Source organism: Anolis carolinensis, unplaced genomic scaffold, assembly GCF_035594765.1.
Source record: "Anolis carolinensis isolate JA03-04 unplaced genomic scaffold, rAnoCar3.1.pri scaffold_10, whole genome shotgun sequence".
NCBI classification, from domain to species: Eukaryota; Metazoa; Chordata; class Lepidosauria; order Squamata; family Dactyloidae; genus Anolis; species Anolis carolinensis.
This window is the reverse complement of record NW_026943821.1, coordinates 1,967,664-1,991,232: the sequence shown is the minus strand read 5'-3', so window position 1 is coordinate 1,991,232 and position 23,569 is coordinate 1,967,664. Positions and strand designations below refer to the sequence as shown.

General features: G+C 41.6%; 2 protein-coding genes across 2 annotated transcripts; both read left to right on the top strand.

Moving 5' to 3' along the window:
* Positions 1–5,481: 5,481 nt before the first annotated feature.
* On the top strand, positions 5,482–11,331 carry LOC100554919 (uncharacterized). Its single transcript, XM_003230002.2, has 3 exons — positions 5,482–5,699; positions 7,431–7,584; positions 10,729–11,331. The coding sequence occupies exons 1-3, from the start codon at positions 5,573–5,575 to the stop codon at positions 11,273–11,275; spliced, it is 828 nt and encodes a 275-aa protein (XP_003230050.1). The 5' UTR covers positions 5,482–5,572; the 3' UTR covers positions 11,276–11,331.
* A 5,752-nt stretch (positions 11,332–17,083) lies between these two features.
* LOC100555113 (uncharacterized) lies at positions 17,084–23,569 on the top strand. Its single transcript, XM_003230004.3, has 3 exons — positions 17,084–17,450; positions 21,775–21,916; positions 22,806–23,569. Exons 1-3 carry the CDS (start codon positions 17,099–17,101, stop codon positions 23,329–23,331), a joined length of 1,020 nt encoding a protein of 339 aa, XP_003230052.3. The 5' UTR covers positions 17,084–17,098; the 3' UTR covers positions 23,332–23,569.

Below are 23,569 nucleotides of genomic sequence, written 5' to 3'. Positions count from 1 at the left end.
CCTAATTTGGTGTTTAATAGGCTTTTCCTTAATCCCTCCTTATTATCCAACGTATTCGCTTATCCAAGGTTCTGCCGGCCCGTTTAGCTTGGATAAGTGAGACTCTACTGTAATTATCTGGGACCCTGATTTTTTTGGGAGGGATGCTGCTGGGTTTTGGGTTGATTTGGGGTATCATAAACCTGAGCCTCAAAGGTTACAAGATTGTATGTTCTGTACCTTGCTCTTCTTCCTCCTTATTACTCTCCCTTCCTTCGTTTTTCCTTCCTTCCTTCTTCCTTCCTTTTTACCTTCCTTCCTTCCTTCTCATTCTGCTCTTCCTCCTCTTCATTCTCTTCTGCCTCTTTCTCCACTTCTCCTTTGCATTTTTCTTCTTTCTTTCTCCCTCCTCTTCATTCTCTTCTTTTCCTTCTCCTCCTCTCTTTTTCCTCCCCTCCTTCTTCTGCTCCTCACTATTTTCCTTTCTTCCTCCACCTCATTCTCTTCTTCCCCTCCTCCTTTCTCTCTCTTCTTCCTCCTCCTCCTTTTCCTCTTCATTCTTCTCCCTCGCTTCCTTCTCCTCCTCTTCCCTTCCTCTCCTTCGTGGTCTTCTCCGTCTCCTCCTTCCTCCTCTTCCTCCTCTTTCTTCTCCTCTTCTTGTCTTCTTCCTCCTGTTCTCCCTTTCCTCCTCCTCCTCCTCCTCTTCCCTCCCTCTACCTTCACCTTCTTCCTCCTCCCTTCCTTCCTTCCATCTCCACCTTTGTCCTTCTTCTCCCTCACTTCCTTCTCCTCCTCTTCCCTTCCTCTCCTTCGTGGTCTTCTCCGTCTCCTCCTTCCTCCTCTTCCTCCTCTTTCTTCTTCTTTCCTTGTCTTCTTCCTCCTGTTCTCCCTCTCCTTCTCCTCCCTTCCTTCCTTCCATCTCCCCCTCTTTGTCCTTCTTCTCCCTCACTTCCTTCGCCTCCTCTTCCCTTTCCTCCTCCTCCTCCTCTTCCCTCCCTCTACCTTCACCTTCTTCCTCCTCCCTTCCTTCCTTCCATCTCCACCTTTGTCCTTCTTCTCCCTCACTTCCTTCTCCTCCTCTTCCCTTCCTCTCCTTCGTGGTCTTCTCTGTCTCCTCCTTCCTCCTCTTCCTCGTCTTTCTTCTTCTTTCCTTGTCTTCTTCCTCCTGTTCTCCCTCTCCTTCTCCTCCCTTTCTTCCTTCCATCTCCCCCTCTTTGTCCTTCTTCTCCCTCGCCTCCTCTCCTTCATGGTCTTCTCCTCCTTCACCCTCTTCCTTTCCTTCCTCCTCTTTCTTCTCCAGGAAATGGTTGGAGGATGAGGATGATCCCACCGAGGCTCCTGCCCAGGGCCAGGCCCCAAAGGAGGAGGAGGAGGAGGAGGGCTTCATCGGCTCCGTCATCAACCTGATCTCCGACATGTTTGACATGGTGGAGAAGGCCATTGATGAGATCGACAAGAAGTCCGACCACATCCTGAAGAAGCTCAAGGAGGAGGTGGTGGCCGCGGTGGGACACCGCCTGGACCCCGCCGTCGACCGGGTGAGGCCGTACGTGGTTTCGCTCCTGAAGGAGATGGTCGAGAAGCACGAGTCCTTCAACCCGGCCATGGACGAGGAATTCCAGAAGCACCTGGACTTGCTCGACAAGTACCTCCCGCCATATCTACACAAGGTGGAAAACTATGTCTCCAAACTGTAGGAAGAGCCACGGGCCGGCACAGTCAAACCTCACGAAGAGGAAGAATTAATTCAAGGAGATTCCCAAGGCTTGCATCATTCTCATCCACAATTTGGAAATAGACAAATCTTAGAATCTGTAGAGTTGTCCGACTCGCTTCTGCTATTCCAACTCCCAGATCCCATAATAAAGGAGATGAGCTCCACAATGAGACTGTGTTTGTCTGTTTCTGGTTCATTTCATGTCTATATGGGTGGAATTCATCACACTTTGATACCGCTTTAACTCAATGCAGCTGTATAGAGGAGGGGAAAGACCAATAATAATAATAATAATAATTATTATTATTAGTAGTAGTATTATTTTATTATGACACAGCAAACAAGATAGATATTCTGTATTTCGTTTCACGAAATCCCAAGTCGAACACTTCCCAAGTGTCTAGGACTGTGTGATGTATTATTATTATTATTATTATTATTATTATTATTATTATTATTATTATTATTTATGACACAGCAAACAAGATAGACATGCTGGATTTCGTTTCACAAAATCACAAGTCGAACACTTCCCAAGTGTCTAGGACTGTGTGATGTATTTTCGGATGATGCGCGCAGATCCCATTCGGGTGGCCTTTTGCAGTTGGCAGATCGTGATTTTGTCAATGTCTATTGTTTCCAAATGCCGGCTGAGATCTTTTGGCACAGCACCCAATGTGCCGATCACCACCGGGACCACCTGCACTGGTTTCTGCCAGAGTCTTTGCAGTTCAATCTTGAGGTCCTGATAGCGGCTGAGTTTTTCCTGTTGTTTTCCGTCAATGCGACTGTCACCTGGGATGGCGACATCAATGATCCAAACCTTTTTCTTTTCCACAACTGTGATGTCTGGTGTGTTGTGTTCCAGAACTTTGTCAGTTTGGATTTGGAAGTCCCACAGTATCTTTGCGTGCTCATTTTCCAATACTTTTGTAGGTTTGTGATCCCACCAATTCTTTGCTGCTGGGAGGTGGTACTTGAGGCATAAGTTCCAATGAATCAATTATTATTATAATAATTATACTCACCTGAGTATAAGTCTTAAAAAAGGGCTGAAAAACCCAGCTTATACTCGAGTATATACAGTATGTATTTTATTTCTCTTTTATTGTAACTATCCGGGCTTGGCCCCATGTTAGTTGCCCTGAGTCCCTTTGGGGAGATGGAGGCGGGATACAAAAATAAAGTTGTTGTTGTTGTTGATGTTGTTGATGTTGATGTTGTTGTTGTTATATCTCATCATCGAGACTCAACCGATTCAACATAGTGGCAGCCACAAAAACAAAGTTTCTGGAGGATAACAACGACGTGCACAGTAAGGACCAGACAATTCAATAGGAACTAATACTTTCAAACCAGGAACAGAAAATTTTGCAAATTTTTGTTTACATAGTGCAATTTGCCAAATTGGGAAGTAGACGGTGGTCAATAAACCCGGCCCTCTCCCTTTTTTTTGAGTAAACTTTTCCCATCTGCTCTTGTTTTCCTCCTGGTGTCCATGATCTTGGGAACCAAATATCTGCAAATATAGCTGAACCCAGTGCCCGGGATTAATGATTGACAGTTTCCAAAGTAATGTTGGGACAGTTACTTTCTCCATTCCGGCTTCGTGATGTCCTCCCTTGAACCCGTGCCCGGGATTTGTGCAACTCGTAGAACCACCATAAAGGTCTATACCAGGCATGGGCCAATGCAAGCAAGAACAATACAATATTCAAAGTGAAGAACAATTTTAACTGACATACTCTTAACAGTATTTCAGTGGAAGACCACAGGGGCCATTCAGCTTTTGCAATACTACTACTACTACTACTAATAATAATAATATCAACAACATCAAAAGTCACATCCTCCTCTGCAACAACACCATCTGGCGAACCCAACCTTGACTGAACATCGGAATGTTCCCCAATTAGCGGTTCTTCTGGAAGCACAACTTCGGGCACCTGCAAAGCCCGAAGTCCTGGAGATCCAAGTACTGGAGAGGCCCAAAATCCAAATCAGAATCTGAGTCAAACTCCGTCTCCTGTGGACAGCCAGATCCTGATGGCTGGATAATAAGAATGTAATCCTTATTATCCAACATTTTCACTTATCCAACGTTCTGCCGGCCCGTTTATGTTGGATAAGTGAGACTCTACTGTATTATTAATAATAATAATATATTAATTCATATATTGGAGCCCCAGTGGTGAAGAGTGTTAAAGCGCTGAGCTGCTGAACTACCAGATCGAAAGGTCCCAGGTTCAAATCCCAGGAGTGGAGTGAGCTCCCACTGTTAGCCCCAGCTTCTGCCAACCTAGCAGTTTGAAAACATGCAAATGTGAGTAGATCAATAGGTACCGCTCCGGCAGGAAGGTAACGGCGCTCCATGCAGTCATGCCGGCCACATGACCTTGGAGGTGTCTACGGACAAGGCCGGCTCTTCAGCTTAGAAATGGAGATGAGCACCAACCCCCAGAGTCAGACACGACTGGACTTAACGTCAGGGGAAACCTTTACCTTTACCTTATTGGGAAAATATAATACTATACTTGTATAATATTTATTTATTTATAACATTTATACCCCGCCCTTCTCACCCAAGAGGACTCAGGGCAGCTTACAAAAATTGACACAATGTAATGCCCAAAATGCAATCATAAAAACAAAACAATATAAACAGATCCATTAATAACATTGTTAAAACACATTATAAAAACCTTAAAAACGTATACAGTAGTGTCTCACTTATCCAACATTCGCTTACCCAACGTTCTGTATTATCCAACGCATTTTGTAGTAAATGTTTTCAATATATCGTGATATTTTGGTGCTAAATTCCTAAATACAGTAATTGCAACATAACATTATTGCGTATTGAACTATTTTTTCTGTCACATTTGTTGTCTAACATGATGTTTTGGTGTTTAATTTGTAAAATCATAACCTACTTTGGTGTTTAATAGGCTTCTCCTTAATCTCTCCTTATTATCCAACATATTCACTTATCCAATGTTCTGCTGACCTGTTTATGTTGGATAAGTGAGACTCTACTGTATATAATTAATTCCATTCCAATTTCGGCCTAGGACAAAACAACAAAACTACACATCCCAGAAACACTAAACTTGGCAGCACAACCCCTCATCCATGCATCTACGTTCATACAACAAAAAGAAAAGAAAAATAAAGTCTTAATTAGAGGGAGAGGAATAATTGTTTTTATCGAATTGCTGCCAGTTAGAAGGCTAAGCTCGCCCACTTGGTCTCCTAGCAACCAATTCAGCCCAGGGGACAGGCAGAGTTAGGCCTCACTAGGCCTCTTCCACACTGCCTATAAAATACAGATTATCTGATTTGAACTGGATTATATGGCAGTGTAGACTCAAGGCCCTTTCACACAGCTATATAATCCATTTATAATGGACTTAATGTAAGATAAAACCTTTACCCTTTACCTTAACTACCACCAATTCCTCAATACTTTCTTTCCCATACCACCAGACTTCGCCACAGCAACGCGTGGCCGGGCACAGCTAGTATATAATAATAATAATATTATTAAATATAATATTCCAATATATTTTCCCAATACACCTTCATCATTCCCTATGGCCTGTTTCTCATTCTTTGTCCTGAAAATAATGGGTCGTCCGATAGGAAAATGCACAATTTGCATTTCACCGCTAGCTCCGGGTCATTTTGGAACTAGTACAAAACAATCTTCCTTTCCCAAAAGACATGGACGTGGGTGAAAGAGATGGACAAATATCCCCTCCGCCCCCCTCGGAAGAGGTCATCGCCCGATTGTCTCAAAGGGAGAAGCGAAGGGGAGGCACCCAGGTCAGTGGTCAGTGTTAATGAGTGTTAGTGAGTGATCGGAGGCAGGGAGTGATGTGTAAAGCCCTTGCCAGCCTCTCTTCCCAGAGAGAAAGAGTCTTGAGTTCGGATCTGTCTGGAGCCCGCTTCCTTGCAGCCATGAAGCTCCTGGTTGTGCTCTTGGCCTTGACTGCAGTCCCAGGTGAGTGCCGTCTACACCGTAGAATTAATGAAGTTCTTTCGTGCACAACATTATTAAAACACTAGCTGTGCCCGGCCACACGTTGCTGTGGCGAAGTATGGTGGTATGGGAAATAAAGTATTGAGGAATTGGTGGTAGTTAGTTAAGGTAAAGGGTAAAGGTTTTCCCCTGACTCTGGGGGTTGGTGCTCATCTCCATTTCTAAGCCAAAGAGCCGGCGTTGTCCGTAGACACCTCCAAGGTCATGTGGCCACTGGCATGACTGCATGGAGCGCCGTTACCTTCCTGCCTGAGCCGTACCTATTGATCTACTCACACTCTGGGGGTTGGTGCTCATCTCCATTTCTAAGCCAAAGAGCCGGCGTTGTCCGTAGACACCTCCAAGGTCATGTGGCCACTGGCATGACTGCATGGAGCGCCGTTACCTTCCTGCCTGAGCCGTACCTATTGATCTACTCACACTCTGGGGGTTGGTGCTCATCTCCATTTCTAAGCCAAAGAGCCGGCGTTGTCCATAGACACCTCCAAGGTCATGTGGCCACTGGCAAGACTGCATGGAGCACCGTTACCTTCCCGCCTGAGCCGTACCTATTGATCTACTCACACTCTGGGGGTTGGTGCTCATCTCCATTTCTAAGCCAAAGAGCCGGCGTTGTCCGTAGACACCTCCAAGGTCATGTGGCCACTGGCATGACTGTATGGAGCGCCGTTACCTTCCCGCCAGAGCAGTACCTATTGATCTACACACACTCTGGGGGGTTGGTGCTCATCTCCATTTCTAAGCCAAAGAGCCGGCGTTGTCCATAGACACCTCCAAGATCATGTGGCCACTGGCATGACTGCATGGAGCGCCGTTACCTTCCCGCCGGAGCAGTACCTATTGATCTACTCACACTCTGGGGGTTGGGGCTCATCTCCATTTCTAAGCCAAAGAGCCGGCGTTGTCCATAGACACCTCCAAGGTCATGTGGCCACTGGCATGACTGCATGGAGCGCCGTTACCTTCCCGCCGGAGCGGTACCTATTGATCTACTCACATTGGCATGTTTCGAACTGCTAGGTTGGCAGGAGCTGGAGCTAACAACGGGCGCTCATTCTGCTCTTGAGGTTTGAACCTGGGACCTTTCGGTCTGCAAGTTCAGCAGCTCAGTGCTTTAACACACTTCACCACCGGGGCTCCAATATATGAATTAATATATTATTAATATGGATTAGATGGCAGTGTAGACTCAAGGCCCTTCCACACAGCTATATAACCCATTTAGAATCTTATATTATCTGCTTTGCACTGGATTATCTAGACTCCACACTGCCATATAATCCACTTCAGTGTGCAGTCGGACACAACTGGACTTAATGTCAGGAGAAAACCTTTACCCTTTACCTTAACTACCATCAATTCATCAATACTTTATTTCCCATACCACCAGACTTCACCACAGCAACGCGTGGCCGGGCATAGCTAGTAATATAATAAAATGGTAAAATTATATAAAGTAGAATATGTTTATTATTTTTGCATTTCTGGCTCTAGCCATGCTTGCATCCTTTTCTGGCCAGTTTGTAATGAAAGCCTCTGCTGTTTGCTGTCATCCTGGTGCGTGTTTTCTTTAATCCGAAACTTTGGGTGTTATTGTAAATGCTTGCCAGGCAGGACCCTCCATGGTCTAAATTGGATCTCAACGAAAACCATGAAGAAGCCGATATGTTTGACTCTGGTTTTGTCTTGCAGGAGGCCAAGCCGTGGCCATCAGAGAAGCGCCCACTTCGGAGCCCAAGTTAAGACCGTTGATCGATAAAATATCCATGTTCGGGAGGGATGCCTACATTGCCGTGGTGGAGACATTCGAGAAAATATTATTCTCTGCACCTATCACAATTGTCAAGTAAGCAGATCCCTATGACATGGCTGGCTGCTTTGCTTGAACCGCCACGGCTCAATGCTATGGACGTTGTAGTTTCACAAGGTCTTTTGCCTTCTCTCGATCGATAAGGCACAGATATCTATATCAAAATGCTATAAGAATCTATATATATAAAAGAGTGATGGCATCACGGCGACCCACAAAACAACAAAACTACAGGCCCCCCAACCTCGAAATTTGACAACACAACCCATCACCCACGCCTCTAGGTTGATACAACAAAAAGAAAAGAAAAATAAAGTCCTAATTAGAGAGAGAGGAATAATGGCTTTTATCCAATTGCTGCCAGTTAGAAGGCTAAGCTCCTCCAACTTGGTCTCCTAACAACCCAATAAAAATAATAAAAAACACTAAAAAATTAATACAATAAAATATTATAATAACAGAAAATAACTAAAAATAATACAAGAAAATAATAAAATATAATATTTAAAAAGATAACTTACAATAAAATGAATAAAAAATACAAAAAACATCAAATAAAAATTACACAACAATTTTTAACCAATACCACCACCACTTTGCCACAGCAACGCGTGGCCGGGCACAGCTAGTGCTATATATAGAAAAAACTTAAATGTATATATTCTCATCCAGGTTTAAATGTGTGTTTTATAGTATGCTAGTATTGTTGAGTACAGTAGAGTCTCACTTATCCAACACTCGCTTATCCAACATTCTGGATTATCCAATGCATTTTTGTAGTCAATGTTTTCAATACATCGTGATATTTTGGTGCCAAGTTCGTAAATATAGTAATTTCTACATAGCATTACTGTGTACTGAATTACAGTAGAGTCTCACTTATCAAACATAAACGGGCCGACAGAACGTTGGATAAGCGAATATGTTGGATAATAAGGAGGGATTAAGGAAACGCCTATTAAACATCAAAATAGGTTATGATTTTACAAATTAAGCACCAAAACATCATTTATAGTAGCAACAATAATAGAGAAAAATAATACATGCAATAATACCAATAATAATAGAGAAAAATAATAAATGTAATAATACCAATAATAATAGAGAAAAATAATAAATGTACCATATATTCTCGAGTATAAGCTGACCCAAATATAAGCCAACCAGGACCCTCACCTGAGTATAAACCAAGGGGGGCTTTTTCAGTCTTAAAAAAAGGACTGAAAAACTAGGCTTATACTCGGGTGAGGGTCCTGGTTGGCTTATATTTGGGTCAACTTATACTCGAGAATATATGGTGCATTTATTATTTTTCTCTATTATTATTGGTATTGTTACATTTATTATTTTTCTCTATTATTATATAGAGTAACTAGCTGTGCCCGGCCACGCGTTGCTGTGGCAAAGTGGTGGTGCTATTGGTTAAAAGTTGTTGTGAAATTTTTATTTGATGTTTTTTGTATTTTTTTAATTAATTTTATTGTAACTTATCTTTTTTATTTATTATATTTTATTATTTTATTGTATTATTTTTAGTTATTTAGTTATAGTATTTTATTGTATTAATTTTTTAGTGTTTTTAATTATTTTTTATTGTATTACAGTATTTGTATTTATTTTATTTTTTATTCTTTTATTAACACTGCGCTGAGCGGGTTGCTAGGAGACCAAGTGGGCAGAGCTTAGAGCTATCTAAGTGGCAGCAATTGGATAAAAACAATTATTTCTCTCCCTCTAATTAGGACTTTATTTTTCTTTGCTTTTTGTTGTATCAACCTAGAGGCGTGGATGATGGGTTGTGTTGTCAAACTTCGAGGTCGGGGGGCTTGTAGTTTAGTTGTTTTGCGGGTCGCCGTGATGCCATTACTCTTTTATATATATAGATAATAATTTTGTTCATGTTCATGGTTGTATTTTTTTAATTAATTTTATTGTAACTTATCTTTTTTATTTATTATATTTTATTATTTTGTTGTATTATTTTTAGTTATTTAGTTATAGTATTTTATTGTATTAATTTTTTAGTGTTTTTAATTATTTTTTATTGTATTACAGTATTTGTATTTATTTTATTTTTTATTCTTTTATTAAGACTGCGCTGAGCGGGTTGCTAGGAGACCAAGTGGGCAGAGCTTAGAGCTATCTAAGTGGCAGCAATTGGATAAAAACAATTATTTCTCTCCCTCTAATTAGGACTTTATTTTTCTTTGCTTTTTGTTGTATCAACCTAGAGGCATGGATGATGGGTTGTGTTGTCAAATTTCGAGGTTGGGGGGCTTGTAGTTTAGTTGTTTTGCGGGTCGCCGTGATGCCATTACTCTTTTATATATATAGACTAGCTGTGCCCAGCCACGCGTTGCTGTGGCGTTGTCTGGTGGTGTTGGTGAAAACTTGTTGAGGCTGGATGGCCATCTGTCAGGAGTGCTTGGATTGTGTCCTACTGCATGGTAGAAGGAAGTTGATCTGGATGATCCTTAAGGGTCACTCCAAACCTTAGGATTGTATGATGATGTTATTATTATTATTATTATTATTAGTAGTAGTAGTAGTAGTAGTATTAGTATTAATATTGAGAGGCTGGGTGGCCATCTGTTGGGAGTGCTTGGATTGTGTCCTGCATGGCAGAATTGGGTTTAACTGGATGGCCTTTAGGGGTGTCTCCTAACTGTCTGATGCTATGATTCGATGTGTATTATTATTGTGCAGATATTGGATGGCCATCTGTCAGGAGTGGTTGGATTGTGTCCTCCTGCATGATATAGGGAAGTTGAACTGGATGATCCTTAGGGGTATCTGCTAACCTAAGTTTGTATTATTATTATTATTATTATTATTATTATGAAGCTGGGTGGCCATCTGTTGGGCTGAGTAGGTTGCTAGGAGACCAAGTGGGCGGAGCTTAGCCTTCTAACTGGCAGCAATTGGATAAAAACAATTCTTCCTCTCCCTCTAATTAGGACTTTATTTTTATTTTCTTTTTGTTGTATGAACGTAGAGGCATGGATGAGGGGTTGTGCTGCCAAGTTTAGTGTTTCTGGGGTGTGTAGTTTTGTTGTTTTGTCCGCTGCCCTGATGCCATCACTCTTTTATATATATAGATAATAATTTTGTTCATGTTCATGGTTTCGTGCCTTAATGTTTCCTTCAATCCTGGTTGTATCTGGCTTTGCTTCCTTGCAGCGCCCACCTGTTGAAAGCCTACGAAACCCTCCGGGAGCAAGAGAGAGAGCTTCTTCCGGAGATCAGGGAAGCGAAGGAGATCCTTGATGCCGTCATGACAAAGTTCTCTCGGGTTCATCATGAGTGGAACCTGAACCAATACGAATATAACTTGGAAGGTGTCAAGGAGGCTCTGGCACAGTACGTCGACCCAGTGGCCTCCAAGGCGCTGAAGTACGTGGAGTGGCTGGAGGAGAACATCAGACCAGTGGTGATCGAAACGTACCGGCAGGCGTTCGAGAGACCCCGGGACCAGGTGCTGGAGTCCCTGAACAGCCAAGTGTCCTCTTACACCAAGGAGCCGCAAGCTAAAGAGCTAGAAGAAATCGAGGAAAGCATCCAGGCCTCATTGGTCGAAGCAGGCAAGCAGCTCCGGCTGGGGATGGAGACCCTCCACAAGCAGTTGAAGCCCTACCTGATCCCGTTCCTCAATGAGTACAAGAAGTACAAGCCAGCGCTCACAGAGTGGATGGAAGCACCATTTTTCCCCCCGCGGAAAAAAGACTGACAAATCCTAGGCGAAATGGTTCCCTCTGCATCACGGAATAAATCTTCCCAAATGATGGTCTGTTTCGGTCTGCGTTAGTTTGACAAGATCTTCTTAACCAGGGGTCCTCAAACTTTTTAAGCCGAGGGCCGGTCCACAATCCTTCAGACTGTTGAGGGGCCGAATTATCATTTGAAAAAAAAAAATACAAACAAATTCCGATGCACACTGCACATGGCTTATTTGTAGTGCAAAAACAACAACAACAATGAAAGAACAATACAATATTTAAAAATAAAAATAATTTTAACCAACATACATTTATCAGGATTTCAATGGGAAGTGTGCTCCTGCTTCTGGCCAATGAGATAGTCAAGTTAATTAGGGTTGTTGTTGTTGTTGTTGTTGTGGTGTGCCTTCAAGTCATTTCAAACTTTGGCCGAGCCTAAGTCTAAAATGTATTTATTTATTTATTATTTATTTACTGCATTTATTTACTACATTTGTATCACACCCTTCTCACCCCAAAGGGGACTCAGAGTGGCTTACAAATAATATGTACATACAATATATTATATTATTAGCATAACACAATATTAGCATTATATATTACTTTATTGAACTATACCACTATACTGTAATATAATATAGTAATATTATATGTAATATAGAATATATAATTAATATTATTATATGATATTATTATTAGTATTATATTGTATTACATTATAATATTATTATCAATATTATATGTATATACAATATATTATATTATAAAACTGAGGGCAGGGGCCAGGTAAATGACCTCGGAGGGCCGCATCCGGCCCCCGGGCCTTAGTTTGGGGACCCCTGTTCTTAACCTTTGCTGCCAGAGAGTGCAAACAACAGCTCCCAGCTTTCCATCACACAGAGTCATGGTAGTTAAAGCAGTTAAATCGGTGTCAAACTGCATTCATTTCCCAGTGTAGATGCGCTGGGAAATAATTGGGTGTCGCTCCTCAGAGTAGTTCACCTTCCTATTGACACCAAGTCATACACAGAAGGTAGTCTTTTGTAATTTTATCGAGCAAAAGCAAATACAGTAGAGTCTCACTTATCCAAGCTAAACGGGCCGGCAGAAGCTTGGATAAGCGAATATCTTGGATAATAAGGAGGGATTAAGGAAAAGCCTATTAAACATCAAATCAGGTTATGATTTTACAAATTAAGCACCAAAACATCATGTTATGCAACAAATTTGTCAGAAAAAGTAGTTCAATACGCAGTAATGCTATGTAGTAATTACTGTATTTATGAATTTAGCACTAAAATATCACGATACAGTAGAGTCTCACTTATCCAACACTCGCTTATCCAATATTCTGGATTATCCAACGCATTTTTGTAGTCAATGTTTTCAATATATCGTGATATTTTGGTGCTAAATTCATAAATACAGTAATTACTACATAGCATTACTGCGTATTGAACTACTTTTTCTGTGAAATTTGTTGTATAACATGATGTTTTGGTGCTTCATTTGTAAAATCATAACCTAATTTGATGTTTAATAGGCTTTTCCTTAATGCCTCCTTATTATCCAACATATTCGCTTATCCAACATTCTGCCGACCCGTTTATGTTGGATAAATGAGACTCTACTGTATATTGAAAACATTGACTACAAAAATGACTTGGATTATCCAGAGGCTTGGATAAGTGAGACTCTACTGTATGTAAATCAAAGCAGGCAGATATTCTCACCTTCCGGAGACCCTCGCTCTCGAGTTTCAGCCCAGCCACTGATGGTTCCACACTTTCAGCAGCGTCTGGCAGGTCCCCCTCTAGCTTCAAGATTTATGGCTCCACACTTCTCACTTCTGGCCATCAACCAGTCAGGCTCCAGCACGCCCCGCTTGCAGCTCTGCTTCTCCAGGAATCAATCTTCCACCAAATACACACCAAAGCAGACTCACCAGAACGGAAGCGGGTCTCGTCTCTGGTCACACTTGCAGATCCAACTTTTTCTCCAACTCCAAACTCCAGGTCCAGTCTGTGCTCTGGTTCAGTCTAGGATCTGGTCAGTCTAGGAACTGGGATCTGGAATCTGGGCCCATAACCACTTGTCAGAGTAATTTGCAGCGCAGCAGTAGTTGGATGGAGTCAGTGGAACGCAGAACGAAGTGACATCCAGAGATGTTAGTAAAACTATATACAAGCTTTACTGTAAGCAGTAATGGTAGCAGAGGATGGTTACGATCCATCGACCTCTGTTCCATTGACCATTACTGCTTACAGTAAAACTTGTACAGTAGAGTCTCACTTATCCAAGCTAAATGGGCCGGCAGAAGCTTGGATAAGCGAATATCTTGGATAATAAGGAGGGATTAAGGAAAAGCCTATTAAACATCAAATTAGGTTATGATTTTACAAATTAAGCACCAAAACTTCATGTTATACAACAAATTTGACAGAAAAAGTAGTTCAATACGCAGTAATGTTATGTTGTAATTACTGTATTTATGAATTTAGCACCAAAATGTATTGAAAACGTTGACTACAAAAATGGCTTGGATTATCCAGAGGCTTGGATAAGCGAGGCTTGGATAAGTGAGACTCTACTGTATATAGTTTTACCAAAGTATCTGGGTGTCACTTCGTTCTGCGTTCCACTGATTCTATCCAACTACTGCTGCGCTACAAATTACTCTGACAGATATAACGTTCCCAAAGTTGTGGTAAAAGAGTCAGTAAAATCCAATAGTTCCATAGGCAAAAACGAGAGTCAGTAAATCCAATAGACCATAGGCAAAACAATAGTCAATAAATCTACAAGAGCAAAGGACCAAAGGTTACAAAGATCCCGAAACAGGAGAATCTCTAAGGCAGGGAAGCGTGGACATCCACACAGATGAAGTGAGGATTTGCTTTGACAAAGATCTGTCTCAAAACACACAGTTTTAAAAGCAACCCAAAAATGCATTTCTCTTTCCTTCAGAAGCCTCTCGCTTTCCAGCCAATCTCAAACTACGACGAGGCTGAGACATTCCTTTCCATTGCAAGCGATCTACTCTAGATAGTGATGGTGCTCCTTCAAGGCCTTCCACGTCATTATCTCGCACCTGAACTGAACTGGGAGCCTGAGACATCTCCGGCTCATTATTTCCCATGGGAATGTCATCCTGGCTGTTATCTATGACCGGCTGGTTCAAAAGTTCACCCTCAAGCTGCATTTCTCGAGCCTCTGAATCAGCCTGTATAATTCCCATCCGCATGCCATCATCCTGAAATTCATCCTGCATCCCATCATCTGGCTCTTGTATCTGAAATATCTGAAAAATATGCACCACAGTAAAGGTTCAAAACATAGAACACAATATGTATATTAGAGCATCTTATACATAATAATGTTAACAATGATACAAATAATAATACAACTGATGATCCAATTCTGTCAGCTGTAGCGGCACACAGTCCTCTTCAAAATGGCATGTAATATGCTGTAAAACTAAATATATCAGTGTACAAATCAATTGGCTCAAACCTGGCTTGGAGTCAAAACAAATCAAAGTCTCTGTAGTCTTGGAGTAGTTCTATAGGACTCCTCAGGATATAAATGCAGTCAATTGGCTGTAGCTTCAGTTTGTAACAAATGTTGCAGTCATTTACAGTTCCCAGCCAGGAAGCCCGGTCTGATAGATGTTATTTTATAGTGTATTATTTAAAGTGTATCAGTAGTATTATTATTTGTATTATTGTTAACATGCTCTAATATACATATTGTGTTCTATGTTTTGAACCTTTACTGTGGTGCATATTTTTCAGATATTGTTTAGAACAGACAGCTGTGTTTAGTTATTCTTGTATCTGAAACCCAGAATCCCCTTCTTCGTCCTCACTCTGGCTCTGCAGGTTATGCTGTTGCTGAGTCACAACATTGAGGATGGAGTGGGACAGAGTACAGTCTGCAAGATTATTTCCCAAATTGGAAGGTAGCCGATGATCAATAAATCCCACCCTCCCCAGTTTGACATCACTTTAACTCAGTGGTTCCCAACCTTTTTTTGAGCAGGGACCACTCTCCAACATTAGTACCAAAAGGGTTACGAATCAGTTCTTGGCCAACTTTAGATTTTGTTTAGTTCTTTGGGGTGCTGATTCAGAAAATTGCATTGGATAGACCGCATCAGCTCTAGTTTTTGATACAGAACATATGCCATCCAGTAGTTGCCATCTGCTCGCCTACAAAAAACCATATTTAATAATTAGCATTGTACACATATAAGGCAAACATTCAATGCCATATAACATAGAACAGCGACAGAGACAGACACAGAGGCAATTTAAACCTTTTCCAGCTTCCAGCTTCCTGAGGGTATGCTTGATTCTGGCCACAGGGAGAGCAGCTGCTTCATCATCCACTGCAACGGCACTTCCTCATTCCAACGGCAACTGGATGATTTTTATGGTGTCATAAATTAGCCTCCCCACATATAAGTGGTACCTAAATTTCCTACTTGATAGATGCAACTATCTTTCGGGTTGCTTAGGTCACCAATGAGCAGGGGCTATTTTATTTTTAATTGTCGGGTGCTCACCCCGACATGGGCTGGCCTCGAACTCATGACCTCTTGGTCAGAGTGATTTATTGCAGCTGGCTGCTAACCAGCCTGCGCCACAGCCCGGCCCCTTTGTATTATATTATATTATACCATACTTTTCCTTTTTTTGCTCTGTATTTCCACTATGACATCATCTCCTCTGTACTGCTCAGGTTGAACACCAATCTTCACTGCAAAACTGCACCGTTTCTGAAACCTAGATCCCTATTGAAGCATCTCTAAAATTGGGGTTTCTATTCTATCATAACCTGAATCCATTTTTTTGCTTCCTTACAATGAATCCCTATCATTTTGGAGTTGTTATACCCCAGCCACCTTTGGGTTCTGGACCTGATTCCGAAATGAACTTTGATCAGGATGAAGTTTATTTTGACTTTTTACCTAGTTCGCAGAGCTCCGTTCAATTACAGACCCCAGCTGTGGATAGCTCCGATGCTTCCTTAATTGGGAGAGATACTGAAAACATTACTCCCGTGGTAGAACCAGATGTCCCGATTTCCCCAGGGAATGTATCTTTTAACAGAAGGGAGTTTCTGCATCGCCTGAGATCAGAAAAACAAGGGCTTCGAAGGAGTCAATGTTTGGCATCTAGAGGGGATAATGGATAGGAGATTCCCTTGGGAACCTTTGGGGAGTTTGGTTTCCCTTTGCTGTGATTAGATCTAAGTTCCATAAAAGTGTCCTACACTGTGAACATTTCATGGTGTCAACGTAGCGACTTCTGAAAACACTTCACCGTTTCCAGTTTCTGATTTCAACAAGCCAAGTCTTCTGTTCCTGGCGGCTGAGCCGAGCCGCGACTCCTGATTTAAACCGGAGTAAATTCACATCCTTGCCTTGTTCCTGAATCAAGTTTGGTCTTAGCTTCGTCTTGTTCCTGCCTTGATATCAAAGACTTCCTAGTGACTTTGGACCTTGTTATTCACTCTTGCTTTCTTGTTGTTTCCCTGCTCAAGAACTTCCCAACAGTTTTGAGTGTGTTTCGGTTTCTGAACTTTGGACAATAATATTGGACATATCTCTTCAACTCTTGGGACTGATTCATACCATATCATAAAAGACTATTGCTCACTCATCCTTTCCACTTTTTCATTCCTGAATTTATAATTGTTTTAAGAAAGATATTATATGATTATTGGTCTCTGTTTGGTTTCCAGTGCTCACACTGCCTTGGGGTGCAACAGGAGTGTTATCTATGGGCTGTTTTTCACCCTTTTGTCCTGTAAATAATGGGTCGTCCGACATGAACCTGTACTATTTGAATTCTGCTTCTAACTCCAGGTCATTTTGGATCAAGTTCAAAACCATCTCCCTTTTCCCTGAAGGACATGGACATGAGTCAAAGAGACGGGCGAGTGTCCCCTCCGCCCCCTCTGAAGAGGTCATCGCCCGATTATCCCAAAAGAAGAAGCAAAGGGAAGGGAAGGCACCCACGGTCGTGGTCAGTGTTAATGAATGGCCAGAGGCAGGGAGGGACTGGGAGGCTTGGTGCCCTTCGCAGAGAGAGAGAGTCTTGGGTTCAGATCTGTCCGGAGCCTCCTTTCGTGCAGCCATGAAGCTCCTGGTTGTGCTCTTTGCTTTGACCGTGGTCACAGGTGAGTGCCACCTCAGGGAGGGTATAGTGGAGGACATAGTGGAGACACCCTTATAATGCACACCCCTCACTCTACACTCTTCACACACTCAAGCACACGTATGTGAGAAGCGAGGGAACACAGTTTGATTTTAGATTTTCTTTTAAAATAGTAGCTGCCACCAACCTAAAATGTTTTTAGGATTTTTGTTGTTAAATGTACTTGAGATAAGTTTCTCCCATTCGCTGCCCACACTGTTTCCACCCTCTGGCTCCCAAACTGATGTTTACTATGAGGCTTTTCCTGTGGTATTTAATTGTTGTATTGCTAGAACTATTATAAAGGCTTCTTAATAGAAAGATATACTGTAGAGCAGAGGTCCCCAAACTTTTTTTTTAACATTGTTTTTATTGTGCATTTTACAAGCAACTTGTATCTTTCTTAATACAGCCAATAGTCTTTTTCCCCTTTAGAATAAAAAAAAAGTATCTTTTAGATACCACAACCCAAATACCAACATAACGTGTATGAAAAACCAAAGAAGAAGAAGAGAAGATAAGGGGAGAAGAAAAGAAAAGAAAAGAAAAAGAAAAAATTAATAGTAGATATATACATATCATTTCTCAGTTGCTATAAGTCTCTGTGACTTCCAGAGCTCTGGAATTGGTCCTCTTTATATTTCGCCATAATCATATAATTTACTTTTATATTTAAGAGAAACGGTTTAACAGCATTTGTTATTAATGTTGTTTTTATTCCTAATATTTCCCCAGGAAGTTTCCTTAGATCGATTCTATGTGAATGTTTATTTTTTCTTTTATTAAGTACTCTTTCATGGGTCTCCAATCCGTGCTGTTTTTGGGATTTCTGTTTTGTGCTATCCTCTGTGTCAATAGGTCCATATTCATCACATCCATTACTTTATTAATCCATTTCTCCATACAAGGCACTTCCTTTGTTTTCCAGACCTGTGCTAGAGTTATTCTTGCTGCTGTGGTTAGAAAAAATATTAGTCTATCTGTATTTCTATCTATCTTTGGGTCAGTAATCCCTAGTAAAAAACATTCTGGCTTGAATTCAAACTTTTTTTGTACAATTTTTATCATTTTTTTATAAATTTCATACCAGAATTTCTTGATTTTCTAGCACTCCCACCACATGTGGAGGAAAGTGCCTGAGTATTTCCCACACTTCCAGCAATTTCCATTAATATTCCCTTTACTGTATCTGGCTAGCTTATTTGGTGTTAAATACCACATATGGAACATCTTGTACCAATTTTCTTTAATTTCTGTGGCGTATGCCCACCTCAGTTTTTCCCCCCAAATTTCTTCCCATTGGCTAATATGAATTGTATGACCTACCGCTCTACCCCTTTTATCATCACTTCTTTTATTTGTTCTTCCTCGAGAGCCCAAATAAGTAGTTGTTTATAGAGTATTCTTAATAATCTAGTATTTATTTTCAAAATTTTATCCCAAAATTTTTCTGTCGTTTCAAATCCTTTCTCCTTATCTCCTTTATATTCTTCCCTAATCTGCCAATAGTGAAGCCAGCTACTATTTGGGTCTACTTTTCTTATCTCTTCATGTGTTTTTAGCTTTATCTCTTGATTATTGAGTGTTAATAATTGTTTATATGTAAGCCATTGATCAGTTGAGGATTCTCTTCTGTGATTAGCTTCTATAGGTGAGAACCACATTGGAGTTTTGGTGTGGAATCTAAATTTATATTTATCCCATATTCTAATTAGCGTGGCCCTTATGAAGTGATTTTTGAAGTTTTTTTCTATTTTGATCTTGTCTTTACATAAATAACTATGCCATTCCCTTCTCAACTCTACACCCTCCAATGCTAGGATTCTTTTCTTTTCTAATGTGACCCAGTCTCTCACCCAGGTCAATGCTGCCGCCTCATAATATAGTTCTAGGTCTGGGAGGGTTTACTATGAGGCTTTTCCTGTGGTATTTAATTGTTGTATTGCTAGAACTATTAATAAAGGCTTCTTAATAGAAAGATATACTGTAGAGCAGAGGTCCCCAAACTTTTTAAACATGGGGCCAGTTCACGATCCTTCGGACCGTTGGAGGGCCGGACTATAGTTGGCCACCAAGCAATAATAATTAATAATAATAATAACAATAATAATAATAAAAAAGAGGGTTGGAAGAGACCCTTTGGGCCATTGAATCCAACCTCCTTCAGCCTTTGTGCACCAAAAGCACAAGCAAAGCACCCCTGACAGAAGGCCACCCAGCCTCAATACTAATAATACTAATACTACTACTACTACTACTACTAATAATAATAATAATAATAATAAAGAGGGTTGGAAGAGACCCCTTGGGCCATTTAGTCCAATCCCCTTCTGCCTTTGTGCACCAAAAGCACAAGCAAAGCACCCCTGACAGATGGCCACCCAGCCTCAATGCTAATAATAATAATAATAATAATAATAATAATAATAATAATAATAATAAGGGTTGTAAGAGAAGAAGAGACCCCTTGGGTCATTTATCCGAACCCCCTTCTGCCCTTGTGCTGTGGGGGCCGGATAAATGGCTTCGATGGGCCGCATCCGGCCCCCGTGCCTTAGTTTGGGGACCCCTGCTGTAGAGGCTTTTGAAAGTTGAACATAGAATAAAAATTTATTTTCTTAAAACAGGCAAATAATTATTTCAGAGAGGTACATAAGCGTAAACGGTTACAGAAGTTCTTCAGCTTAATTTAGTTGTATGTTTCAGATTACTTCATTTAGTTTCAAACAGTTCCAATCAAACCAAACTATCTATTGGTCACAGAAACCCTCGCTCTATTTGCTGAGAATAGTCACGAGTTCGACTAACCTAATCTAGATAGCCCCCTGGGTTGTTAACTAACTCTAACCTAGAGTCCTTCTATTAACCAGCCCAGTAGTGAGAGTCAATCTCTTGAATTATCTCCCCCAAGAGATCCAAACTGCCTGACCTATCCTGTCAGTTTCACAGCTGTCAGTTCTCTCACACACAACCAAAACTCCAAACTTTCCTCTCCAAAACCCAAAACCGAACTGCCTTGGAGCTTTTTTTCTTCTTCTCTGCACTTGGCTCCTCCCATCTGCTCTGGCCAATCCTAGGATTCTCTCTCTAACCTCCTCCCTCTTCCTAACCACACTCAAGATGGCTGCCTGGCATTCCTGTACAAAATGGAGGCCTGCCTCACTCACTGTTACCCAGGCTTCATTCCCGGCCTAATAGGTAAGGTTCATTACACCCTGTCTATTAAAAAAGGGGGCTTTTTGCAGCTAAAGCTATATATCACTGTTTTATTTATTGGAAAGGATTTGTTTGTTTTGCTTCTTTGGTTGGCACTTCGGGCAAATCACACTCTCTCACTGTAAAAGATTTATAACACTGCCACCAATTTGTAAAGAATTTATAACACTGCTACCAATTTGTCAAGAGCTATTAACGACTGAGGTTCTTTTAGGCAGGGAGAATCTTTTTATCCCACCGCTGCTACCAATTTGCAAAGATGCAACCACCAAAGACTCAGAGAGGAGACCTTTCTTTTAATTTTTTTTTCTTTCTTCTTATTCACTTTAGATGGTAACGCAACTTGGTTTACAATATATGCGACAGAGACTTAGATGTTGGAGGAAAAATAACAAGTTCATTCAGGCACAGAGCTTAGTGGTTACAATATTGTTTCTCACTTAGAGGCACTTTTATTAACAGTTACAATACTAGAATGAGGTAAGATAAACTCCCTAAAGTGTCATTTCTTTTACTTAAAGTAGTTAGAACTCCTTCCTCTGCTACTTTTAAACCGCAGTCACCCTGTGATATACGATCACTGTTCCTTACCAGGACACAGACTACATTAAATAAGTCACCAAACTTATTGTAAACTGACTCAAAATTGAACAATTGAGCCTCCTTGATACCTTCAACCTAGGATCAATCTTCCCTGTGCCTCATCAGAGCACAGACTGAATCCCTTTTTTAAACTCTGCACTTTTTCAACAAAACAGCAGTTGGCTCTGCCTACTTCTCCATGACAACCAGCCTCTGAGTGCTGAGATGCAATAACTGTAATACTTACCCTTTTAAAACACAAACACACAATTAAACATAACATCTGCAAATTAAAAATTCATACTTCATTACACTCGCCCTCGAACAAGGCAACGCAAGCCTCTGCTGTTTGTCGTCATCCCGGTGCGTGTTTTGTTTAATCCGAAACTTTGGGTGTTATTGTAAACGCTTGCCAGGCAGGACCCTGCTTTAGCTGTCCATGGTCTAAATTCGACCTCAAAGAAAGCCATGAAAAAATTGATATGTTTGACTCTGGTTTTGTCTTGCAGGAGGCCAAGCCGTGACAGCCAGTTCAGAGCTCAGCTTAGGAACTTTGATTGGAAAATTTTCCACGTTCGAGTTTAATTCCCTCTTTGCCGTGTATGGGAAAGTAGCGAAAATCCTCCAAGCTTTGGATACCCCGGTTGTCATGTAAGCAGACCCCTCTGACGTGTCAGCATCACTTGAGCTGTGGCTTGTAGTTTCACAAGGTCTTTTGCCTTCTCTGCCCAAGTGGGCTGGTGCCAAAACTACAACTCCAAGGAATCTTTCACATTGAGCCATGGCACTTGAAACGGGGGTCAAACTGCATCACTCTTATGATGTGGATGCACACAGAAATTTAGGATCGCAGGTCCCATAATCCCTCACAAGCCTGAGAGGCAGACATTTGGTTTCCACCAGAAAGCCTCCAGCAAAGGAATCATGGAATCTTAAAGGTGGATGAGACTCCTTGGAACAATATTCAGGGTGGGGGATAGAACCCTTGCCTGTTTGAAGCAAGTGTGGAGGTTGCCATTAGAAAGCTTGATTAGCATTGAGTAGCCTTGCAGATGCAAAGTCAATCAGTGAGGGTATCTGCATAAAGGTAACCTGGCTGTTGTTGCCTGGAGGCATCCTCTGTTTCGGAGGTGTTAGCTAGCACTTGATTGCTTGCTCTCTGGAGTACCCCCATTTCTCAGTGGTGTCCTTTATTTACTGTCTTGATTCTGGTGTTTTTTTAAATACTGTTAACCCAATTGTCTGCATTGACATTGAATAGCCTTGCAGCTGTAACCCAATGATTCTGGCCATGACAGTCTTCGACAACATCTTGAGCATCTTTCCTATATATAGGTTGCTGTCAGTTTTCGGGCTCTATGGCCATGTTCCAGTAGCAATCTCTCCTGGCGTTTTGCCTGTGTCTGTGGCAGGCATCTATCATGCTGGGACATGGTCATGTGGCCCGAAAAACTCACAGCAACCCAGTGATTCTGGCCATGAAAGCCTTTGACAACACATTTCCTATCTATGTTTCTACTTTGGCTTTGCTTCTTTGCAGCGAACAGCTGAACAAAATCCCTGGAAAACTAGAGAGAGCGCTTCCTCCTGAGATCAGTGAAGTGAAGGAGATCTTGTCTGATCTCTCTAAAACCTACAAGGTGCACACTTATCGGGTTTTTGATGATTGGAGCAGCCGCTATTTCCAGGAAGGTGAAGCTGTCATGAAGGCGCTGGAGTTGTACGTTGACCCAGTGGCCTCCAAGGCGCTGTGGTGCGTGGAGTGGCTGGAGGAGAACATCAAGCCCGTGGTGATTCAAATGTACCAGCCGTTTGATAGCTCCCTCAATCAGGCACTGGAGTCCCTGGGAAGCACGCTGTCCTCTTACACCGAGCAGGAAGAAATTGGGGAAATCCTCCAGACCTCGCTGGATGAAGCGGCCAAGCTGTTCCGGATGGGGATGGAGAACCTCAACAAGCAGTTGAAGCCCTACTTGATCCCATTCCTGAAGGAGTACAAGAAGTACGACCCAGCGCTCAGAGAGTGGCTGGAAGCACCGTTGTTCCCCCCTCCAAAAGAAGACTAACGCCCAAAAGGGAAATCCTAGGGGAAACTGGCCAGGGAGTGACCATCGGGTCAAGCAATATGGCTGCCTCCTCATCACAGAATAAATTTTTCCATTTATTTGGGAGGTTTGAATACCTGTCAAACTTTATGAAATGTGCTGCACTTTTCTGTACGCGTTATGTCAGTTCTTTCTAGCAATTACGCTGTCCTATCGTCCACCTGGCCAGATGAATAAAAGTTCTGTTACTGCCTTAAAA